The sequence below is a fragment of the Callospermophilus lateralis genome, chromosome 17 (genome assembly GCF_048772815.1).
Source record: "Callospermophilus lateralis isolate mCalLat2 chromosome 17, mCalLat2.hap1, whole genome shotgun sequence".
NCBI lineage: Eukaryota > Metazoa > Chordata > Mammalia > Rodentia > Sciuridae > Callospermophilus > Callospermophilus lateralis.
Window position 1 is genome coordinate 73,997,629 of NC_135321.1, and position 23,838 is coordinate 74,021,466.

At 43.3% G+C, this 23,838-nt stretch overlaps 1 protein-coding gene and 1 pseudogene across 5 annotated transcripts; one reads left to right on the top strand and one right to left on the bottom strand.

Annotated features, from left to right (window-relative positions):
* Positions 1-705: 705 nt before the first annotated feature.
* On the bottom strand, positions 706-15,326 carry Cdk20 (cyclin dependent kinase 20). 5 transcript variants are annotated; one of them, XM_076836666.2, is made up of 8 exons: positions 14,994-15,326; positions 14,523-14,636; positions 12,093-12,281; positions 11,784-11,905; positions 11,605-11,667; positions 10,886-11,009; positions 10,333-10,488; positions 706-8,688 (listed from the first exon to the last, which is right to left on the bottom strand). In XM_076836666.2, the coding sequence occupies exons 1-8, from the start codon at positions 15,066-15,068 to the stop codon at positions 8,491-8,493; spliced, it is 1,041 nt and encodes a 346-aa protein (XP_076692781.1). In that variant the 5' UTR covers positions 15,069-15,326; the 3' UTR covers positions 706-8,490. The 5 variants fall into 5 exon arrangements, with proteins under 5 accessions (XP_076692781.1, XP_076692784.1, XP_076692782.2 ...); XM_076836670.2 differs by having other exon boundaries at positions 8,544-8,688; positions 10,380-10,488; XM_076836668.2 differs by lacking the exon at positions 706-8,688 and adding an exon at positions 9,548-9,666.
* On the top strand, positions 15,309-23,461 carry LOC143382721 (S-methyl-5'-thioadenosine phosphorylase-like; annotated as a pseudogene).
* Positions 23,462-23,838: the final 377 nt, after the last annotated feature.

The following is a 23,838-nucleotide window of genomic DNA, read 5'->3' on the forward strand; positions in this document are numbered from 1 at the left end:
TGTCAGGGTCCAGTTGAATTAGATGCCAGGTCAGGGTAAGCATGAGGTTAATTATCAAGTTTAAGTAATTAAAAGTCAAGGTGGGTATATTTCTATTACCGCCTTACTGCCTTAACAAGTTACCACAACCTTGTGTCCTGTTAAAACAACAATTATTATCTTAACAGCTGCAGATCAGAAGTTTGGTTTCAGTCTTATTGGGCCCAAATCAAGGTATCAGGTGGGCTACATTCCTTACTGCAGGTTCTAGAATAGAATTCATTTTCTTGGTTATTAAGGTTTGTACAATTCAGTTTCTCATGGTTTTAAGAATGAAGTTTCCATTTCCCTGCTGACTGCCAGTGGAAAGCCATTCCCAGCTCCTAGGGGCAACCTGGATTCCTTGGCTTGGGGGCTCCCAAGTCCATCTTCAAATTAAAAAAAAAAAAAAAAAAAAAACAGTAATTGGGTCAAGTCCTTCTCCTCATCCTTCCATTTTCTCTCTCAGTGCAGCAAACAAAGGCTCTTGCATATGATTAGTTCAGACCCACCTACATAATCCAGGATGCTCTTCCATCCCAAGGCATATATCCTTTATCACATCTTGAGCAAAGCTCCTTTATCCATGCATCTTAGACCATTTTCTGTTACTATAACAAAATATGTCAGACTGGGTACTTTATAAGGGTTTATTTAGTTCACAGTTTTGAAGATCACAAACCCAAGATCAGGTGGTGTCATCTGTTCATCCTATGGTAAGGGCCCATAGTGAATGTCATCATGGTGGGAGCACATGTGGAAGATCACAATGCAAGGCAGGAGGCCAGCAGGACTCACGGGGCCAGGCTTCCTCCTTTATAACTTGCTAATGGGGACTAACTGGAGTCCCACAATAACTGCATTAATTCCTTGTAAGAGTGGCATTCCCAATGGCCCAAGCACCTTCCACTAAGTCCTTCTTCTTAAAGGTTCCACCATTTCAAAATGGCCATACTGGGAACCAGGCTTCTAGCACAAGAACTTGTGAGGAGTACACTCAAACCATAGCACCATTATAAGACAACATAGTCATGGATTAGAACACTGGGGTGGTATTATTTTGTCTACCAATGCAGTTAAGATCTCAGGATGAAAATCAATGACCAGCTTGTGGTTAAGGTCAGGTTCAAGTCTAAGTTCAATGTAATGATGAATCATGGATAAGAAGCAGTCTCAAGGGTCAACAAAATGAGGGTCAGTATCAGGGTGCAGTTCAGTTTTAGGGTTAAAAGCCAAGTTCAAAGTCAAGTTTAAGATTTTGATGGGATTTAAAGTAGGTTAAGTGTAAAGGTCAAGTGAAAGGTTCTCCCTGTAGGTCAATGTTAAGGATGAGGAAATGGCTACACAGGAAAGAATAGTGTCGGGGTGAAGAACAGGTTCAATTTCAGTGCCAAGTTGATGTCAGAATCAAACAAAGGTCATGTTAAAGGGGAGATTAAAATTGAGGTCTGAGTCAAGGTCAGAGTCTGAAGCAGGGAGCAGGGGTCATGATCAAGGTCAAAGCCGATTAGTTTCACTGTATGAATATAATTCAGTCAAGTTCAAGGTTACAGTGGGTCAGGATGATGGTCACTGTCAAGGTGGGGATTCAGTCTTGAGGCAGAGTGAGGTTGAAGTTCAAAGTCAAACTAACAATGAGTATGCTATTCAAGATAACGTCCTGGGATACTGTCAAATTCAGAATCATGATTAGTGTGAGATGTTTATTGTCAGGTCAAGGTTAGGGTGCATGTGAGGGTCTAGTTAATGTCAGGGTCAGGATCAGAGCTGTGGTGAACATCAGTCTAAGATGAGTCATTGTCAAGGTAAAGATCAAGTTCATAGACAAGTTTAACTTCTAGGTCAAGTAAGGTCAGAGTTAGGTCAGTGCCAGGGTTACAGTAGAGCCATTATCAGGGTAAAAGACGATGTGAGAATCACTTTCAGGTTTATGATAAAGTCAGATGTTAAATTTGAGATCAGGTGTTAATAAGAATCTGGGTTTGGGGCTGGGGATGTGGCTCAAGTGGTAGTGCGCTCGCCTGGCATGCGTGCAGCCCGGGTTCGATCCTCAGCACCACATACAAAGATGTTGTGTCTGCCGAAAACTAAAAAATAAATATTAAAATTCTCTCTCTCTCTCTCCCCCCGCCTCTTTAAAAAAAAAATACCATAAAAAAAAAAAAAAAGAATCTGGGTAATGTGTCAGAGTCCAGCAAAGCATTGTGAGGGTGAAAGTATAGGTCAAGGTCAGAGAAGCCTGAAGTCCATTCAATCAAGGTTAGGGTTGGTGATGTTTAAGTTAAGCATAAACATAAGGTTGTCTCAGATTCAGGTTAAATGTTAGGTTCAGCCTCAATCAGAAAATCAGGGTGAAGGTCAGATTCAAGGTCAAGCCAAAAGTTAGGATGGTGTCAAGTTTAGGGAGTTGTATGGATGTGTTTGGTTGAAAGTCAGTGACCAGGGTGGGTATCTGGATTAGCATCAATGTAAAACTGAAGTGCAGTAATAGGGTCAGGTTCCAATCCTAGATCCAGATAGTCAGACTGGTGATCAAATACCCAAAAAGAATGGAGTAGCCAGCCGCAGTGGCACACCTGCAATCCCAGCAGCTCAAGAGGTGGTGGCAGGAGGATCAAAGCCAGCTTCAGCAAAGGCCAGGCACTAAGCAGTCAGTGAGACCTTGTCTCTAAATAAAGTTCAAAATAGGGCTGGGGATGAGGCTCAGTGGTCAAGTGATCACTGAGTTAATTCCCAATACTCCCCTACCAAAAAAAATGAGGTTCAAGGTGAAGTTCCAGGTCATTGTAAGGTTGAATGTGAGAGTGGTCAAATTTATGGTCTAGATATGAAAAAAGCTCATGTGTGAGACAATGTAAGAAAGCTTAGAGGTGAAATAATTGGGTCACGAGAACCTTAACCATTATCAGTGCATTGATCCTCAGGGGTCATAACTTTAGGCAGATAGAGTATGGATAAGGAGGTAGGTCATTTGGGGCATATCTGGGGGATACATATTTTGTCCTTGGTGAGAGAATTCTGTTTCCTGGAGCCACGTCTGGAGCAGCTTTCCTCAGCCACACTCTTCTGCCATGATGTTCTGCCTCACTCAGGCCCCAAAGAATGGAGTCAGCTGTCTATGCACCAAGACCTCTGAAATGTCGACGCTAAATAGACTTTTCCTCCTTCAAAATTGTTCTTCTCAGGTCTTTTGATCACAGCAGCAAAAAAGCTGACAAAAACAAATTCCATGCTAAGTTCAAATTTAAGTTAAGTTTGAGGCTCAGACTCAGTCTGAAAGTGAGCATCTGATTCAGGCTCGGGTTCAGAATCAAGATGAGGTCAAGAATATGATTCTCAGCATCATCACAGTTAGGAAAGTGTCTGAGATCAGGCTAGTACCAGGATAAGGCTTGAATTCAAGATCAGATTAAAGTCAATGTCAAGTTTAGGGTCATGGTAAGAACAGGTAGGTGGGGGTTAGGACAGGTTTATGATTAAGGTCAGTTTCAAGTGCAAGTTAAAGATCACTATAGGTCAGAGTTAGTTTGAAGTTTAGTTAGAATGCCAAAGTATCAGAGAAAAGTTCAATCTGAAGGTCAAAACAACATATTTTTAATCTTTTAATGAATTGTCTTTGTAGAAAGGTTTTTAATTACAATTTTTATAGATTGATACTGGGCTACTCAGTTACATATTTCTTCTTGGGTAAGCTTTGGTAATTTCTCTTTCTCAAGGAACTGGCCAATTTTTATGTTATTAATTTTGTCAATATAAAGTTCATAATATTCTAATATATGAAAAAATCTGTACCATTGATACTAACATCTCATTCCCAAGTAATCCTTGCCTTTTTATAATCTGTGCCTTTTCTTTTATTCCTCTTGATCAGTATGGCTAGATGTTTGTCAGTTTTATAAATCTCAATGAATGACTTTTTGGTTTCATTTTTTTAAAAAACTTTTTTATTATTTTGGGGGTGGGGTGAATTGAACTCAGGGCAGTCGACCACTGAGCTACATCCCAACCCTATTTTGTATTTTATTTAGTGACAAGGTCTTACTGAGTTGCTTAGCACCTCACCATTGCTGAGGCTGGCTTTGAACTGGCCTCTACCCCCGGAGCCGCTGGGTTTACAGGCATGTACTACCATGCCCAGCTTTAGTTCTACTTCTTTTTCTTTTTGTTTCAATCTGGTCAATATCATTCCCTTTCTTCTACATATTACAGACTTCTCTTTTTTAAAAATCAAACCCCTCCAGGAGAGGGTCCAAAGATGTTGTCCAGGCTGGTTTTGAACTCTTGGGCTCAAAGGTCTCTCCTCTCTCTCCTCTCTCTGCTTCCCCAGTAGCCAGGACTACAGGTGCACATCTCCACACCCAGCACCAGCCTTTTTTATATTGTTATGTTATAAAGATTATGAATCAGAGTGGGGGCTGGAGTTGTAGCTCAGTGGTAGAGCGCTTGCCTTGCACCTGCAGGACCCTGGGTTCGGTCCTCAGCACCACATAAAAAATATATGCATAAAATAAAGGTATTGTGTCCAACTATAACTAAAGAACAAATATTAAAAATAAGAATAATAATAATAAATAAACAATAAAATAAATTAGAGCTGGGCGTGGTGGGGCATGCCAGTAATCCCAGCAGCTTGGGAGGCTGAAGCAGACTGTTTTGTCTTCTTGACCTCTATTTCTTGGAGAGATGTTTTAATCTAACCTTTTGAAAGTATGTTTGTCTGATTTTTAGCTCTGCTATTATTTAGTTAACATCTCAATATTTGAGACTATTACATGTATATAAATTTAGAAAATTTTGCCAAAGAATTGAATATCTTTTCATTAGAATATAATCTGTTCACACCTTGTAATTTTTTTGCCTTAAAATCTATTGTTAGATATCAAGTAACTACATTTTTTTGTCCTTTTGTTTGCATGTTTGGTATTTTCATGTTTGGTAGTTCAAAGCCAGCCTTCACCAAAGTGAGGCCCTAAATAACTTATCAAGACCCTGTCTCTAAACATAAAATTTAAAAATTGGCTGGGGAGTGGCTCAGTGGTTAAGTGCCCCTGGGTTCAAACCCCCTGATTCCAAAAAACAAAAAACAGCAAACAAACTAACAAAAAAAAAAGATTATAAATGAACCTCTAAGCACTGCCACAACTACAGCACAAGTACTGGCATGTATTATCAGTAAGCAAGTTCACAATATTTTCTATATTTGTTTAATCTATGTTTTCAATCACATGGGAAATTGTATTCTTATTAGTTTCTAGCTTAATTATATTATAATAAAAAATTAGATACCTAATTTCACTTTGATCCTTTGAAATTTGTTGAGACTTACTGTGGCTCAGTATATGCTCAATGTATTTTAGTGTGTGCTTGGGAAGAACATGAATCCTGCTTTATCTGTGTCCTATAATGGCCAAGCATTCACAAATGTCTGACTGCCTATTATTCATTTTTAGGCTTCTCTCCCTGCCTTAGGCCCCCTGCACTTTGGGCCCCTCAGTGTAGGCAAGCATCCAGAGGTAGATCTGCTCTCGTAAGGCCTCAATCTGAAGACTAATGAAAATAAACAGTCCTGGAAGACATCTGATGATGCTGTCTCCTGGCTCTCACTGCCTGCTCCCACTCCCTGGACTTTTCTGCTGGCTCTGCTTATCTCTCCTAAGAAAGAAATGCCCTTTTCCATTTGCTTTTCCAATATTTCAGGTCCTGAGATGGAGGTGTTCTCCCAATTAAGTCTTTTCTAACAGTCTCTCAGTCTGGACTTATTTTTGGCTATATACAACCACTAGGTAGATCTGTTCACCCTCTCGGTCAAATTGCCTACCTTCAGAATTGCTTTGTCTTCTTGACCTCTGTTTCTTGGAGAGCTGTTTTAATCTTACTGTTTGGAATATTTGTCTGATTTTTAGCTCTGCTATTATTTAGTTAACATCTCAATGTTTACTATATTATTACATGCATACAAATTTAGAAAATTTTGCCAATGAATTGAATATATTTTCATTAGAATGTAATCTGTTCACACCTTATAATATTTTTTGCCTTAAAAATCTATTGTTAGATATCAAGTAACTATTTTTTGTCCACATATTTTTGTCCTTTTGTTTGCATGTTTGGTATTTACTTTTCTCTTGAAAATACCAGTTTCATTTTCTTTTTAATTAGGATACCCATGTTTCAACTGGAACATTTATTCTATTTATATTTAAATTACTGGCATTTTCAGTTTAAAACTATCATCTTACTACATGCTATGTATTTGTACCTTATTATATTATTTCTTAATTATTCCATTTTTCATTGTAGTTTTGGATGTTGCATATTCTTTATTCTAACTTTAAAAAAAAATTTTTTGTAGTTGTAGATAGACAGAACACCTTTATTTTGTTTGTTTATTTTTATGTGGTGCTAAGGATTAAACCCAGTGCCTCAAGCATGCCAGGCAAGTGCTCTACCACTGAGCCACAGCCCCAGCCCTCTTTAATCTAACTTTATTTTTACCCAAGAAAGTACAAGGCATCCCGGGCTTATGGAGTATAATTGTTACATAGTCTGTTCTTGTAAGTCCACCATCAAGAAAACCTACAGTAAGTTTTCTGCATCTGTACTGCTTATTTTTTAAAAATATCTATTTTTTTAATGTGGTGCTGAGAATTGAACCCACTGCCTCACACATTTGAGGCAAGTGCTCAACCACTGAGCTAAGACCCCAGCCCCTGTGCTGCTTATTTATATTCTTGTCTTATGTGCCTGGTTGTTGTATAATATATAGTTAGAAAAAATTTTGCCAAAATAATTTAAGGCATCTGTTGATAATCACCAAATGAGCTTTTCATCAATCAGCTGTATTTTTTTAAAAGTATTTTTTTAGTTGTCAATGGATCTTTATTTATTTATATGCAGTGCTGAGAATTGAACCCTGTGCCTCACACATGCTAGTCAAGTGCTCTACCACTGAGTTATGACCCCAGCCCCCAATCAACTGTATCTTATTTAAACCGTTTTCAAATATATCAAGTCTAGGTACAGGGTGGTCTACATATGGTTGTGTAGACCTAAGAGCTTGAAAAACTGAGCTTGACTGGAGTTTAGAGTATGCAGATATACCTGGAAAAATAAATGGAGGCCAGATCATGAAAACATCCGACTTTCCTAAAAGCAACAACTGGGATTTTTTTTTTCTTTTTGTCTCATCTTCCCACAAAGAAACCAGCAGCTACAGTGACATTAAACACTTCTGTATCCTTAGTGCTCAAAGAATTTATGCACATGACGCCTAAAAAAAAACCCTTAAGAATAAAGGACTGCTATGGTTAAGCTTCTGTTTTTCTCTCTCACTGAACCAAAGTCTTTATGTGACCACCATCCTAGTCATTATGTGACCTTATAGTAAGTCTTGACACCTGGTAAGTTCTTTGATCATCACCTCTTCTTCTTCCTCCTCTTGGCAGTTTGCATTCATATATATATATATATATATATATATATATATATATATATATATATATTTTTTTTTTTTTAAATATTCTTTTTAGTTGTAGATGGAAAATAACTTTATTTTTGCTTATTTTTATGTGGTGCTAAGGATCGAACCCAAGGTCTCACGCGTGCAAGGCAAGCACTCTACCACTGAGCTACAACCCCAGCCCTCCCATGTATTTTTGGAATCATCTTTCCAAATTGTTATCAAATAAAAATATCTGTACCGGCTGGGGTTGAACTAGGATTTATAGAATAAATGAATTCCAGGTCTGCCAGGTTTCCTTACTTGCACAGCTGCTTTGGTTCACCCTCATCCTTAGTAACATCCTAACAGGCGAAGACTTCGCTACTGAATCCCCAGCCTGCCCATCCCTGAACCTAGACTTCCCTCTACCTCATTTCCAAATAAGCACTCAGTCACATGAAGCCACAAGAAGCCCTCAGGGCAAAAGCAGCTGTGCTTGCAGTCACCTTTCAGGTGAGGGCCAGGAGACACTGTCACTTCAAACATCTCCCTTAGTAGAAACAGAGGAGGATGAGACATAGGCAAAGTCACTTGGGGCTTTTATATAAATCTTAAATCTTGAATTAAGAGTGTTCACTGTCTCTGAGAACCTACCTGCCCACTCAGGTTCCCAACATGAAGATACCTTTCTCTCTGCACTTCCCAGATGCTTCTAACAGGAATGTCCTGGAGGAGGGCAGTGCCACTGCATGGGTGGTCCTGGGACAGTATGCAGCACAATGGAGGCCATAGTCTCCTCCTCTGCTTGGCTAGACATCCTCATTGCCTTGGCTGAAACGTGACCTCTGCCTCCTTGGAACCCTGGAACCCCCGTCAAGGAGGTTAAGGAGCAGGCCACAGTGGGAGAAAGGCTAGTGTGGAGTGAGTCCAGTGTGGCCCTGGGAAGGCCCGGGAAGGTGGAATCAGGCAGGAGGCAGACAAACAAGCAGCCCAGGTACTTCTGGGGGTCAGGCAGGACCTGCGCCAGCGTCTCACCCCTCTGGGATAAAGGGCCGAATCAGTTCTGGATCCAACAGCGACTCCTCAAGAGGCCGGTCCACATGGAAGTCATGGACATGAGGAGGTCCTGGGTGGGCTTTAGAAGCAGGCCCTCCTGGGCGCTGGGGAACTGGCAGCTCAGATGGGTGGGCAGGAAGGGGAGCTGTGAAGAAGTATTGATGCAGAAGAGCCTGGCAAATAAGGGGCAAGAGAAGGAAGGCCAGTCACCATACCATCCCAGCCCCAGGCAGAGGTCAACAGCTGACTTAGATTCAGCCAACTCAGCAACCTTTCCTGGGGGCCGCCTGTGTGGAGCCCTGTTCTAGAGACTGGGGACACAGTGGCTAATACACAAACCAAGCTCTGCCTTGTCCACAGCAGCGGGGAGGGGATGGTGGGGTAAAGTTAGGAGGGATAATAAACCAGATAGAGATAAAATACACAGTATGACCTGTAATGATTAGTGCTATAAAGAAGATTGGGGAGGAGGGTTGGTAAGGAACACGGAAGTGAGGCTACAGGCTTGAAGAGGCTTGAAGAGTGGTGAGGGGTTAGCTGGGCACAGTGGCACACGCCTGTAACCCCAGAGACTCGGGAGGCTGAGGCTGGAGGAACACAAAGCAGCCTTAACAACTTAGTGAAGCCCTCAACAACTTAAGACCCTGTCTCAAAATAAAAAATGGAAAAGGGCTGAGGATGCAGCTCATTAGTTGAAAGACCCTTGTTCAATCTTTGGTCCAAAAAAAAAAAGAGAGAGAGGGAGGGAGGGAGGGAGGGGTAAGGGTTACCTGAGAGGCAGGTGAGTGAGTCAACAAATGGAGCAGCAAGAGTCCTGGGGAAGAGTGCTCTGGGCCAGAGAGAGAAGGGCACAGGCCCCAGGGAGAGGAAGGACCATGAAGGACAGTAGCAAGCAGGTCAGAAGGTGACAGTGCCCACCTGCAGTGGCCATGGGCTCCAAAAACCCTGACTCTTCCTAAGTGAAGGGGCACAAGAGGCCCCTGGCAGAAGAGGTGTGTGACCTGCTCCACTGGAGAGTCACTTTCTCTGCCGGGTGGAGAAGAGATTAAACGGGATGAGGGAAGTCACAGGTTCTGGGAAGCCATCCAGGAGAGGAGTCAGAGTCCTCAGGAGCTGCTGAGGGCAGGAACCGAAGACATGTGCAAACACAGCTGCAGGTGCCAAGTGTGAGAGGGAATGGGCAGCTCTCAGGCTGGAGGCACAGGACCCCTGGGAGCGCGGCTCCAGCACCCCCAGCCCCTGCCTCTGTGGTGCTCACGTCTTTTCCTGCCTTCTACAGCCAGCCCTCCCGGACTGGTCCCCCCTGGACCATCTCACCACTTCTCTTCAGCAACAACTCAAAGACCTTGTGCTTAAAACTGCCCAATGCCAGGGCTGCCCCTGTTCAGCAGCCCTGGTCTCTCCCACCAGGGGAGACCACCACACTCGTGACCCTGTGGGTTTGCGGCTGCCTTACTACGGGGTGAGGGATGCCCTGGAGACAGGTCACATTGTCTATGTGAGGGCCCAGCAATGCCTGCCATGTGCCACGTGGTACGTGCACACCTCTAAAGAGATGAGGGCATGAAGCCCCAGGGACTCTGCTGCTGTCTGCCACATGGTCTGCACTCTCCCGGGACCCCAGGGGCCACCCCTACTGTACACCCCAAGAGGTACTGGAGATGTCCAGTGGTGTCTGTTCAGGGAGAAGCACACCTGCCCCGAGGCTCCCATCACCTGGGGTTCTGGCCCATCACAGGTTCTGAGGATCACTGACCTGGGTCCCATGGCTCCTGGGGGCAGAGTGTGAGGACAGTGACCATGGACTCCTGCCTTACCTGGGAGGCTGCAATGCGCTGGCGAGGAGGATAGAGGAGAAACTGACCCAGCAGGTCCAAGGCCTGAAGAGAGGCGTCTGACAGGACCTCCCCCAGGGGCACTGGCGCCTGTTCCTTAAAGGAGATCTTGTTGTAGTCTGGCAGCTCTGTGATCTCCTGGGCCAGGAAAAAGAGAAAGCGGCACTGCCCCAGCTGCTCCCCGATGCAGCTCCCAGTCCCTCCTATTCTCAGGTTCGCAGTTCTCCTGTCCAGTGCCCCATCGCCACTCACTCACTCGATCCTCACCCTCTCATGTCCACTCCGCCCCCAGAGACAGACACTGTGTGTGCACGTGTTGGAGTAGGAATAGGCAGAGAATAGGACCTGGCCCTCCTGCCTCCAGTTGGAAAGAGAGAGGAACCCTGGGCTGGAACAGAGGTCCCTGTTGGTCAAAGAGGGGCTGGGTCAAGGGGAACTGGGGCTGTGAGAGAAAGTGGCAGGGCAGAAGCAGTACTTGCTATTGGAGAATGGAATGAACCTGACCCACACCCTTCCACCAAGGACCCCTACAAACCGGCCAGACTTGAGGGCTAGGGGTGCCCAAGATGCGAAGCACACAGCAAAGCTGCTCAATGTCGTTCTCTCCGGGGAAAAGAGGGGACCCATTCAATAGTTCCCCCATGATGCAGCCCACAGCCCTGTGGATACAGAATCCCAAGTAGCTCAAGATCTCACCCTGTGGAATGCAGACCTACTCACATAGCTCCAAGGCTTAAAGGCTTCAAGTCCAGGGGTGCAGACCCCCAAACAGTCAAAGTGCTCAGCCTTAGAACACAGAGCAAGCCCCCAACAACTCCAAGATGTCCCGGAGCCTCATGTTCTAGGATACATAGCTCCCCCTTCACTTTCTGGGGCAGACCTACAACAGCCCCAAATCTCAGATCCCTTGGGCACAAAAAAAGGTTCAGAGCCTTCAAATCCCACAAAAAAGAAAATGTTTCAGAGCCTTTAAACCCAGTGTCACAGGCCTCTGATTAGTTCAGACACTTATCCTGGGCTCTGACCCCTGCACATACCAGCTTCAATAGCCCACACCTTGAATCTCAGACCACCTCCCCCTTGGCCCAGAACAATCCACTCTCTGATTGAGACAATCACTTTCCTTCTACCCTAATCTCCCACCCAGCTCAAAAACATCAGAGTGAGGAACACTAAACTCACGCCAAACTGCTGAGAATACCCCAGCCAGGGAAGACTCCCCCGTGGCCCACATCACCCTTTTCCCTGTCTTACCATAGGTCAACGCCCTGGTCGTATTGGCGGGCACCATACAGGAGCTCAGGGGCTCGGTACCACCTGTGCAGAAGAGGGTTGCTGGTCACTGGTCTGACAGGCTGCCCTGGAAGTTCACCCCAACACCATAAGCACCTCTTCCCCTGGGAAGGGCCTGAGGGGAATCTGGCCCTCCCTACCTGGTAGCCACCTGGTGTGTGTAGAGGCGGCTGCCATCAGGAGAAAAGACCCGGGCTAGACCAAAGTCTGCTATCTTGAGCTGGCCTGAAGCACTGATGAGCAGATTGGCAGGTTTCAGATCCTGTGACATGAAAGGAAGCATCAGTCTCTCTGTGGCCACTGTAGGACTCTGGGATGTGAGGAATTGACACCCAGGGCAGCCCCAGCCCCCGCTTCCTCTAAAGCACTCCTACCCCCAGCTACTCACCTAAAAATCCCCTCTAACTTCTTCAAGAGTTAGCCCACCCCTAGCCCATGCTGGGACTGACCCGATGCACAATGTTGTTGGCATGGCAGAAGGCCACACCCTTGAGCAGCATTTGCAGGTAGCTCTTGATCTGTGCTGGAGCCAGCGGCCTCTGGGCATGGCGCACCACCTCTGCCAGGTCTGACAGCATGAACTCGAAGGCCAGCACGAAGCCCGCACCATGCGGGAACACGGCCTTCAGCTGCACCACCTGCAGGCAGGCATTCCATGACTCACCTTGCTTCACCTCCTCTGCAACCTCAGGACCCCCATCTTGCTCTGACAGAGGATCAGGAGGCAGAGAAGTCAACACAGGGCCTAATGTCAGCTAGGGACTCAGCACTCACACTGGTCTGCAAGTGACGCACTCAACCTCTCCACAGAAACTCAGGGAAAGGGTTAGAATAAGGTCACTTAGCAGGCAGAATTTAGCACATCCAACCAGCACAACCCCAGAGACATACGTGAGCAGCCTACCTCCCACTTCCTCTACAACCATTAAACCCCAGGATCTAAGGAAAGCACCAGGAAACCATCACAAATACCCAGGACACCTGTGTCAGAGGGCCTGCTGAGCATGGCAGAGAGTTAGAACACAAGGACTCTAAGGAACTCATCTCAGGAACAAATGATCAACAAAGGAACAAAAGGGATGTGTACAGGAACGCATATACAAGATGGCAATGGGATTTTAAATAGAGAAAGGGACACTTTATTTGGATGATGTGGGGTCAGAGGAGGGCACAGAGATTAGCCAGTTATGCTGTGATTTGGAAGAAGCTCTGGGCAGGGAGAATAGCAAGTGCTAAGCCCTAAGACAGGGACAGAAGGAGTCTAGAAGGGGCTGGGGATGTGGCTCAAGCGGTGGCATGCGTGCCACCCGGGTTCAATCCTCAGCACCACATACAAACAAAGATGTTGTTTCGCCCGAAACTAAAAAATAAATATTAAAAAAATTATCTCTCTCTCTCTCTCATCTCTCTTTTTTTTTTAAAAAAAAAAAAAAGAGTCTAGAGGGAAAGGAGAATGAATGGAGCCTAGATTGGTGCTAGTCATGGGAGAGATGCCTAAGAAATTATAGTGAATGGTGACAATAACCTGAGGTGGAGACAAATTTGGAATATTTTTTTAAAAGGAACCTTAAGGACTGTTGAACACCAGATGCATGCAGAGGCCCTATCACCAGCCTCTTATGGATTTTTCTCCACCTGCCACATACAAGGTTGATCTGGAAGCCCTTTTATTTTCCACAAAAAATAAGAACAGCCTTGCTGTTTTTCTGACTTTTCAGGTAGTATATAATTATCTTATGGAAAAAAACACATACCTATTCAGATAATACATAAAGTTATAAGGAACAAAACAACAAATGAAAAAACCTACCACCTACAATCTTGAAGCACATCCTACCAGACTTTAAAGATTATTTTCATATAAAACCAAAGGACACCTAACGTTTTATAAGATGCTATGTCACCCAATACATCATGAACATCTTCACAGGACCATGAACATACGTCAGAGGCTCACATACAGACTCAAGCCTGTCACCCTCCAGGAAGCTGACTATTCTACTCCAAAATGGAAAAGAGAAAGCACCATATGAACAATAATGCTGGGGGATTTAAGATGTCCCTCCTTTAGTCCCCATATTCCCCTGCCACACATCATACCAAGTGGGCCCTGTTGCCTCTGCAGGTGTCCCTTACACTTTTAGTTCTTAGGAGTCAGGTCAAGGCCAGTTCTTCACTGTGTCACAAGTGCCCCACAAAGGCAGAGCTTATTAGGGAAGCCCCCAAGAGAAGGCTGTCTGAACTCCTCTCTCAGACTTGAGCCAAAGCCTCCACTGACAAGGAAGGGCTCATGAGCTGGTGACAGAAATTCCCATCTTTGCCTGAGAAACAAAGATACTGAAACCTGTCTTGCACAGTAGTGAAGAGGACTTGAGATGACAATGGACAGAGGTAAAGCATTTGACAGTCTACAGAGCACATTAGGAGCTCAACAGATGCTACTTATTAGAAATCACTAGGGCTGGGAAAACGGCTCAATGGTAGAGCACTTGCCTAGCATGCCAGAGGCCCTGGGTTTGAACCCCAGCACCGTGTGCATGCTAAAATAAATAAATAAACAAATAAATGGGGGTAAAAATCCACTAAATATTTTAAGAGAGACGTGCAAGTTGACAAAGAGATCAATGCTCACACACATGAAGAAATGAGTGAATGACGGATAAATGAAGCAATTAAGAGAATGGGGGTAGACAAAATAGGGCATAAATAAGGTGTAAGGAATCAGATGGATGAACACAGTGGGGAAGGGAGGGAATCCCTAAAAGCAGGTGTATCTGGATAGATAAAGGCTGGAAAGGGTGGGAATGAGTGAAGGGGGACAAGAAGGTGAAACCTCAGAAATCACCTCTTGCCCACCTGGGCCCAGAAGCCCCACTCACATACTGATTATCCTCAATTTCTTGCAAAGCCTTGATCTCCCGCAGGGCCTGGTTAGGGATGCCATCCTCCAGCCGCCGCAGGGCCACCTTCTTGAGGGCAACGATCTCGCCAGTCTGTCCAGGAAAGAGCGCAGACACTGCCAGCCCACTCCAGGGGCAGAAGGAAAGTGAGAGGGAGGAGAGGTGGGGAAGAGGAAGACACGCCTCCCGGGTCAGAGTGGCCCAGAACCTGATGAAAGGGGCGCGAACCTGCCGCGCCAAGGTGAGCCGCTAAGGGGTCCACTCAGGACCCAGCAGGCCCGCCGCTGGACGAACAGGGACCACAGGGATGAAGTCGGAGCTAGGAGCACGGAGGTAGGCGCCACAGTCCAAAGGAGGGCCGGGAAACCCGCACGTTTAAGCAAGACCATCCCGAAGGGCTGCAGCGCGGGTGGGGCACACTCCCAGGCGGCCCGAGCGGCAGCGTCTCACCTCTACGTGCTTGGCCTTGAAGACGATGCCGTGGGCGCCTTCCCCGATGCGGCCCAGGATGTAGTACTGGTCCATCAGCGCCCCGCAGCTCCCAGAGCCCACCCTTTATCCGCCCGCGCCGCCCAGATCCCAGACGCAGTTGCCTAGCAACAGGGCGGCCTGCTGGGGCGGAGCTGCGGAAGCACGTGACCGAGAAGACTGAATCTGCGTTGGGTCAAGGATGGTTGTTCCGGTTCGACTGCGCGTTTCCCTAGCCCTCCGCCATAACGTAGCTGCCCGCTCAACTCCAAGCGCCAGCTGCGAGTGTTACGAGCAATGGCTGCCCGCGCGTCCTCGACACCGCCCCGACGTCGCGTAAAGAGGGCGGGCGTCGTGCGCTCCTGGAGGGGCGGGGCCACGCAGCCTCCGGACAAGGGGGCGTGGTCGATGGGGCGGGGACTCCGGGTAAGGAGGCGTGGAGGGTGGGCGGACCTCCGGGCAAGGGGGCGTGGAGAGTGGGGCGGGGCCTCCGGGTAAAGGGGCGTGGAGGGTGGGCGGGTCTCCGGACAAGGGGGCGTGGAGGGAGGGAGGGGCCTCTGGGCCAGAGGGTGTGGAGGGACGGGCGGGCTCCTACTACTGGGAGGCCCGAAGCTCCGCACCTGTGACTCAAGTACCCTTTATCCTGCTAAGACTCGGAGCTACAAAGTTTCAACTTGTGTCCTTTTATCCATCTTTGCAACGTTTAAAACAGATGAAAAGATGAGAGCATATGTAACGTTGCAAATACATGTTCCCTTTGAAAGAAGAAAACGTGTTTATGCTCCTTTTAATAATGTAAATTAAAAATATCAGATCTTTAGGGACTGGGGTTGTGGCTTAGTGGCACAGCGGCTTGCCTTGCACATATGAGGCACTGGGTTTGATCCCCAGCACCACATAAAAGTAAATAAACAAAAAATGAAGATTTTTTTTAAACCTAGATTTTTATTTGAGCATGAAAATCAGTTTTCACTTAGTCATGTTTTAGTACCTAGAGTTTGAAGCACAAGAAACGTTTCAAAGCAAATGCCATTCGTTGTTTGTTCTTTTTAGATATATGACAGTAGAGTGTATTTTGATATATTATACATGAATGGAGTATAACTTCCCATTCTTGTGATTGTAAGTGATGTGTAGTTACACTGATCATGTATTCAAGTATGAATATAGGAAAGTTATGTCTGATTCATTCTACTGTCTTTTCTATTTCCACTCCCCTCCCTTCCTTTTATTCCACTGTGTCTAATCCAATTATCTTCCATTCTTGGCAAATGTCATTCTACTTGACTGATTACTTTCACTTGACCAAATTTTACTTCCTTTCCCACACAGAAAACCATTGTATAATTATTAAATGCTATACACACCTTTTTTTTTTTTACATTGCATCAGACTAAGAAGACTTGTACAATTATGGTAATACAGGAGTCATTCACTGTTTTCTTCAAGAAATACTAAAGGGTAATGATCATCTCAATTTATACAGAAATAACATTTGACAAAATTCTACACCTTTTAAAGAAGAAAGCAGTCAATAAATTAGGAAGGAAAGAAACTAACTTGATTTAACAATGGCTATATATAAATGAAAAGCCCGTAATCCAAAAAGGAAGTCAAGAAAATGATTCCACTTAAAATAACATCAAAAGGATTAAAGTTTCAAAAAATAAACAAGAAAGCAAAAAATTCACATGGAAAAACCACAAAATATTTTTGGGAATGTAGCTCAGTGGTACAGCATTAAAATTTGCCTGGCATGCAGGAAGCCCTGGTTTTAATCCCCAGTAAAAAAATGAGCAAAGAATTTGAATAAACAGTTCTCCAAAGATGGTATATAAATAGCCAACAAGCAAATGAAATGACACTCAACATCCTTATTCATTAATGAAGTTCAGTCAACCTACAACGAGATATCACATCATACCATGAGGATACTACTATAAGAAAAACCAAAAATAAGAAGTTTTGTCAAGGATGCAGAGGAAACAGACCCTTGTACACTGTTTATGGGAGAATGTAAAATGTTTAGTCACTATGGGAAATGGTTCCTCCAAAAATCAAAGAGTGGGCTAGGGTTGTAGCTCAATGGTAGAGCACTTTCCTAGTACATGTGAGGCACTGGGTTCAATTCTCAGCACCATAAATAAATAAATGTCCATCAACAACTAAAATCTTTTTTAAAATTTAACAAAAATAGAATTAGCATATAATCCATCTACTTCTTGGCCTACACTTGAAAGAATTAAGAACTTTATTTTGAAGAGGCTTTGCCCACTCCTATATATCAGATGGAAGTACCTCATATCTTGATTGGTGGATGAATGGATAAACAAAATGTGGTCTACACACTTACAATGGAATATTACTCAACTTTTAGAAGGAAGGTATCATATAATAAACATAACTCAACCTTAAAGACATTATGATAAGTGAAATAAGCCAGTTGTAAAAAGACGATAACATATGATTCCTCCTATGAGAGGTATCTAGAATAGTCAAATTCATAGAGACACAAGGTAAAATAGTAGTTTCAGGGGTAGAGGGAAACAGGAAATAGTAAGTGGCTATTCAATGGGTGTCAAGTTTCAGTTTTGCAAGATGATAAAATTCTGGATATTGGTTGCTCAAGAAAGGGTACACTGTTGAACTTTACATTTACTTTACATTTAGAAATAATTAAGCTAGTAAATTTTATATGTATTTCTTACCACAATTAAAATTTCACAAGATAAAAAAATATTAAAATAAGCTCCTTCCTGATTGCCATGTCATATACTGCTTTCTTCTGCAACAACACTCTTCCACCATGATATTCTATCTCACTTTGGGCCTAGAGTTTGGGAGTCGACAACCATGGCCTGAATCTCTGCAACCTGCACTGAGGTAAGAAACTGAAGAAAACACTAGAAGATAGAAAGATCTCCAATGTTTTTTTTTGTTGTTTTTTTTTGTACCAGGTATTGAACTCAGGGGCACTTGACTATTGAGCCACATCCCCAGCCCTATTTTATATTTTATTTAGAGACAGGATCTCACTGAGTTGCTTAGTGCCTTGCCATTGCTGACGCTGGCTTTGAACTTGCAATTCTCCTGTCTCAGCCTCCCAAGCCAGCTCTCCCACATTCTTGGATGTGCAGAATTAACACTGTGAAAATGGTCATATTACCCAAAGCAATATATACGTTCCATGCAGTCCCCATCAAGATACCAATGACATTCTTCACAAAGCTAGAAAAAGCAGTCCAAAACTTCATGTGGAAGAATAAAAACCCAGAATAGTCAAAGCAATCTTGAGTAGTAAGAGCAATACTGAAGAATTCATAATTTCCAACTTCAAATCATACTACAGAGCTATAGTAACCAAGAAAACCCTGCATGATATTGGCATAAAAAAAAAAGAAATGGAATAGTTTAGAGGATACAGAGATGAACAAACCCAGATACAATCATCTGATCTTTGACAAAGGTACCAAAAACATACATTGGAGAAAAGACAACCTTTAAAACGAAAGGTACTGGGGAATTGGATATTCACATGTAGAAGAGTGAAATTAGATCCCTATTTCTCATCTTAAAAGAAGCCAATGCAAAGTGGATCAAAGACCCAGAAACTTTTCAACTGCTAGAAGAAGACACAGGATGGACATTCCATCATGTAGTACAGGCATTGACTTCTTCAATGAGACCTCTAATGCTCAGGAAGCACATAAATATAAATGCATAAAGAACTCAAAAAAATTAACACCAAAAAAATCATTCTTATGTCAAAAAATGCATTCTACTGGCATGTATAATTAATTAGAACAAATAAAAAAGTCATTCTTAATTTTGGCCCTGGGGATTGAACTCAGGGACACTTAACCACTGAGCCACGTTCCCAGCCCTTTTTAATTTTTTAAAATTTTCCTATACCTTAAAACACAATTTAAGCCCAGCAGTAGAGGGCCTGCTTAGCATGTGAAAAGCTCTAGATGCATTCCTCAGTACCACCACTATTACCACCATAACTAAATCTTCATAAGGTAAAAATCAATATGCCCATGTCATTAAGAGAGTATCAGTGCTCAGAAATGTTAAGTAACTTATCCAGTGTCAACAGTGAATGCTGGAACCAGGGTATGAACACGGATGTAGCAACATTATAGAGCACGGACTTTTCCCACAGCTTCAGAAATGTGAAGGTACTTAAGAGCCAGGAATGGGCTCCATCATCAGAAACCCATGGGATCAGTTACACTGTTTTTCTGGAGTGCGTGTTTGTGTGTGTGTGTGTGTGTGTGTGTGTGTGTATCTGGAGATTGAACTCAGGGTCTTAGGTGTGCTAGGTGACCACTCTACCACTAAGCTGCAGCCCCAGTCCACGAATCCTAAAGACTTCTTAACTGAGAGCCAAACATAGTGGCATACACCTGTAATCCTAGCAACGCGGGAGTCTGAGGCAGAAGGATCATAAGCTGGAGGCCAGTCTCAGTAATTCAGCAAGGCCCTAAGCAACTTAGTGAAAACTTGTCTCAAAATAAAATATAAAAATGGGCTGGGGATGTGACTCAGTGGTAAAGCACCCCTGGGTTCAATCCTCAGTATCCAAAAACAAAATTAAAAAAAAGACAGACAGCCTCTTTATTAAGAGACAGTTGCATTGCATCTGAGTTCTTGTTAATGTCTTCTTTATTTATTTACAATGCTGAATATTAAACCTAAGGCTTCTTGCATGTTTGGCAAGCAATCAACCATAGAGGCACATCCTTAGCCAAATTTTGACAAATACATACAGTTCTCCATAAGACAGAAGCAATTTTCACCTATAATTTTGAAACAGGACACACTGTGACCTTAGGAGAAGAGAAATTATGTAATGCTGAAAAAAATACTTGTACTGAATTTTTGAGTGTCAAAAGTTTAGACTGAAGACTGTCTGTACAGATGGTCACTGAATAAGAACTATTTGACTTATGATGTTTCAAGTTTTTAAATAATGTTGTGAAGTAATGTTCATTTGTTAGAAACTTAATTTTTATTTTTTCTCAGGCTGGCAATACTCCATGCAATACTGTTTCAAGATGCTGGGTGGCAGCAGCAAGCCATACTTAAATACCCAGCAGTGAGATCATGAATACAAACAACCCATACTGTGCATTATGCTGTGTTGCTAAGCTATAATAGTTCATAAATTAGGTATATTAAATGCATATTTGGCTCACAATATTTTTGACTTAAAATGGATTTATAAGGGCCCAACTGTCATCAGTTGAGGAGATTCTACACTCCATTTCTTTCATAAAGAACATACACTATTACAATTTTCCTATTTCACAAATGATTTGTAATCTTGTGTTTCATTTCTGCTATTGACTAACATGCATACTTATGAAGATTGTTTTTCCATTTAAAAAAGTTAGAGGGTTGGGTGCAGTGGCACACGCCTATAATCCCAGTGGTTCATGCCTGAAATCCCAGTGGCTCAGGTGGCTGAGGTAGGAGGATCAAGAGTTCAAAGCCAGCCTCAGCTACATAGTGAAGCCCCAAGCAATTCAGGAGACCCTGTCTCTAAATAAAATATATATTTTTAAAAAGGTCTGGGATGTGGCTCAGTGGTTAAGTGGCACTGGATTCAATGCCATTGGATTCAATCCAAGAAAAAAAAGAAGAAGTTGGAGGGAAAACTCAGTAGTTTAGTATGTACTTAGTAAGAATAAAGCCTAGAGTTCCATTTTGAGCACCAAAACATAATTAACACAAGTTTCATCAATATGGGGCAGTAAAATTTTACAGAAAAATGCATTATCATCATTCATAAAAATTGATTACAATTTTAATGAAAAAAATTAAAATAATTAACAGAGTTTCTGGGACCTGCCAGATAATAACATCAAATCTAATATTTACGAGAAGAGAAATTATGTAATGCTGAAAAAAATACTTGAATAAATAATGACTGAGAACTTTACAGATGGGAGGAAGACATAATCTATAGATACAGGATGTTTAGTGAACCCCAAACAAAATAAATCCAACAAAATATGACCCAGCTGAGCATGGTGGTGCACACATGTAATCCCAGTGACTTGGGAGGCTGAGGCAGAGGATCACAAGTTGAGGTCAGCCTCAGCAACTTAGTGAAGCACTAAGCAACTTAGTGAGACCCTGTTTCAAATTTAAAAATATTTTTTTTAAAAAAATTTAAAGGGGCTGGGAACGTGGCTCAGTGGTTAAGTGCCCCTGAGTTCAATCCCCAGTGCCAATAAAGAAAATATGATCTAAACGTATACTGTCTACAAGAAACTCACTTTTAATATAACAATATAGATAGATTGAAAGGAAAAGAGTTAATAAAGTTATGCCAACAAGATGCCTGATGCATCAAGTAGTGAGAGAAATAAAGGAATTATTTGAAAAAGAACTCATGAGGTTAAATCAGAGAGACATTAGAATTAACTGAAAGAGCTCCCAATGGTCAGGTGGAAAAATTTACTAGAAACCCCAGAAACTAAGGAGGCTCAGACAGGAGGATTGCAAGTTCAAGACCAGCCTCAGCAATTTAGTGAGATCCTGTATTAAAATTAAAAAAAAAAAAATAGAAAGGGCTACAAATGATATCCCCCTCAAGGACAAGCGGCTAATAAAAATACATTCCCCCCACCAACAGACCCTCCTTTGCCTTACACAGGAATTCATGATGAAATTGGGAAACACATAGTTAATATTAATGGCAAATGGGTTGGGGTGCAGAGCCTGCCTTTTAGTTAAAGAATACAAAGACGTAAGACTTGGTATTCTTTGGCTAAGGATCAAAGAAACTCTGTAAGAGAGAAGTTAAATAGGTCATATGAAAAAAAGAAATGACCTTGGAAAATAAAAATAAAATAACATAAAATTAACATAGATATATTTTAGAGGCACTTCAAGTAATAGTCTTTTAAGTAATAGTCTTTCACTATTTTAAGTGTGTTTTACTGGGATTTTAGATTAGAAGTAAGAAAGCTTACCAATAATCATAGGTATGCTTTAAAGTTAAAGGTTAATGAAATAATTATAGGTATACTTTAAAGTTAAAAGTTAATAAGAGGTCAGGAGGTGTGTTGTTTAGTTGAATAGTCTATCACCCAGTGATTGAGGTGAAACCGTAAAAGGTTAATTATGATTGACAAGGCAGAAAAATATTTTAAACAATGTAGTCAATATCTTACGTAATCAATATATGTCACCAAAAGATTGTAAGTCTTAAGACGTTTCAGGGCTTGGGGTTTTCATTAACTACCTGTAAAAAAGTATAAAAATAAAGGCCCCTCTAGGGGCAGCAGATAACTTCTGAAGGCTGCTCATAACTTGCAACCTGTTGTCTGCCCCGTCTCTTCTATTTCACAGACACCACTCATCCTTTAGGACCCCTGGATCCTTGCTGGGGCTGGACCCTGGCAAATGTGTCAAAATACACTCTACTGTCATGTATGTCTGAAAAGAACAATTACAATATTTTTTAAAAGTCAACTACCAGGTGAACATCTATGCTCTGAAAGATGAGGGAGGTCCACATGTTGTAGTGACAATAGCTTGTTGCCGCAGTCTGGCTGGGCACAATTCACAGGCACTTATCAAGCAGAAACGAACTTTATTTTTAGAACACACGTTGCACCACATGAGCTCTTCAGGAATTCCCTCAGAGCCCAACTGCCACCACCAGTTTCCCACAAACCTCTAACCCCCCCCCCCCCGCCCCCACTCCTCCTGCTCTTGAGGCTGATTGGCTGGGTCGTGTGGGTGGAGCCAAAAAAAGCCCCCAATGAGCAGCTCCCTGGACTGAAAGGGCAGGGAAACAGCCCAAAGAGCAGAGGAGCCAATCAGCTGGCAGCTGGAAGTTTGCTGGGACCCCTTGGGCTGTGGCTCTCAACAGCTTGTAGCTCCTTGAGGGAGGAGATTCAGCCTGGTGACATCATCATCATCCGTCACTTCATCAATAGGACGACCCTGAGGCCCTAGACCTTCAATGACAGATGTGTCACTACTGTGCCAGAGAAGAGAGCCATATTCCATTGGCCTAGCCATTTTGCCCCCAAATAAGAGACAGCTAAGAAGCGAGGACTGCAATGCCACTCAAAGGAGATAATAGTCACAACCAAGGGACCTCATTTTAGCTCCTGAGTAGAAAGCTTCAGGTTCCACACCTGGGGAGTGGAGGTTATCAATAGGACCACAGTTCCAGGGTTGGTTCTTGCTAAAGAGACTGGAACTTGCTGTGCAGGCATCACCATGACAACAGGTTATGATCACTGGAAAGAGCACTAGGAAGCAGCTGCCGTGGACTAGGTTTTAAAGACCCTGAAATAAAATGCCAGCAAAGCCAAAGTTTACTGCTCACTGCCATACCTCAGACAGGGCCCATGGAATGTTCAGAAACCCTGTGTGGCCTGAAGAATACGGCCCAGTTTTCTGTTTTATTACCAGTACACTAAAATAGTGTGGCTGCCCAGAAGAAAAGAAGATTGCTCAGTCATTTGGGGTATTTTGCTAACTTGGGTGTGGGTGAGAAGCTTGGGAAAGACCTGCAGCTTTCATGCCCTTGCCAAAAAAAAAAAGAGCATGTGGAAAGATCGACAAGACGTTGCAGGAACTGGAAATTCCTCCTGCAAGACTGAGACTGCTTCAGAGCACAGAGGGAAAGCAAATGAACAGTAAACTCGGGGGAAGTCTTACATTTTGGGAAAAACACCAAAAAGACAGCATTCTCCCCTCCCCTCCCCTAAATTTGCAACAATAGAGGCTGGAAGGTAGAATCCACTTCCCTGTGTTGCCTAGGAATGTGGGAAGAAATGGAACTCTGTCTACTTTT

What these genes read in the sequence shown, in the direction of transcription:
- Cdk20 (XM_076836666.2), bottom strand. Translation starts at nt 15,068, where the DNA reads ATGGACCAGTACTACATCCTGGGCCGCATCGGGGAAGGCGCCCACGGC. An exon ending in AAATTGAGGATAATCAGTAT is followed by an intron (nt 12,282 to 14,522) that starts GTGAGTGGGGCT and finishes GCCTGCCTGCAG; the next exon opens with GTGGTGCAGCTGAAGGCCGT. An exon ending in CCAACAACATTGTGCATCGG is followed by an intron (nt 11,906 to 12,092) that starts GTCAGTCCCAGC and finishes TTCATGTCACAG; the next exon opens with GATCTGAAACCTGCCAATCT.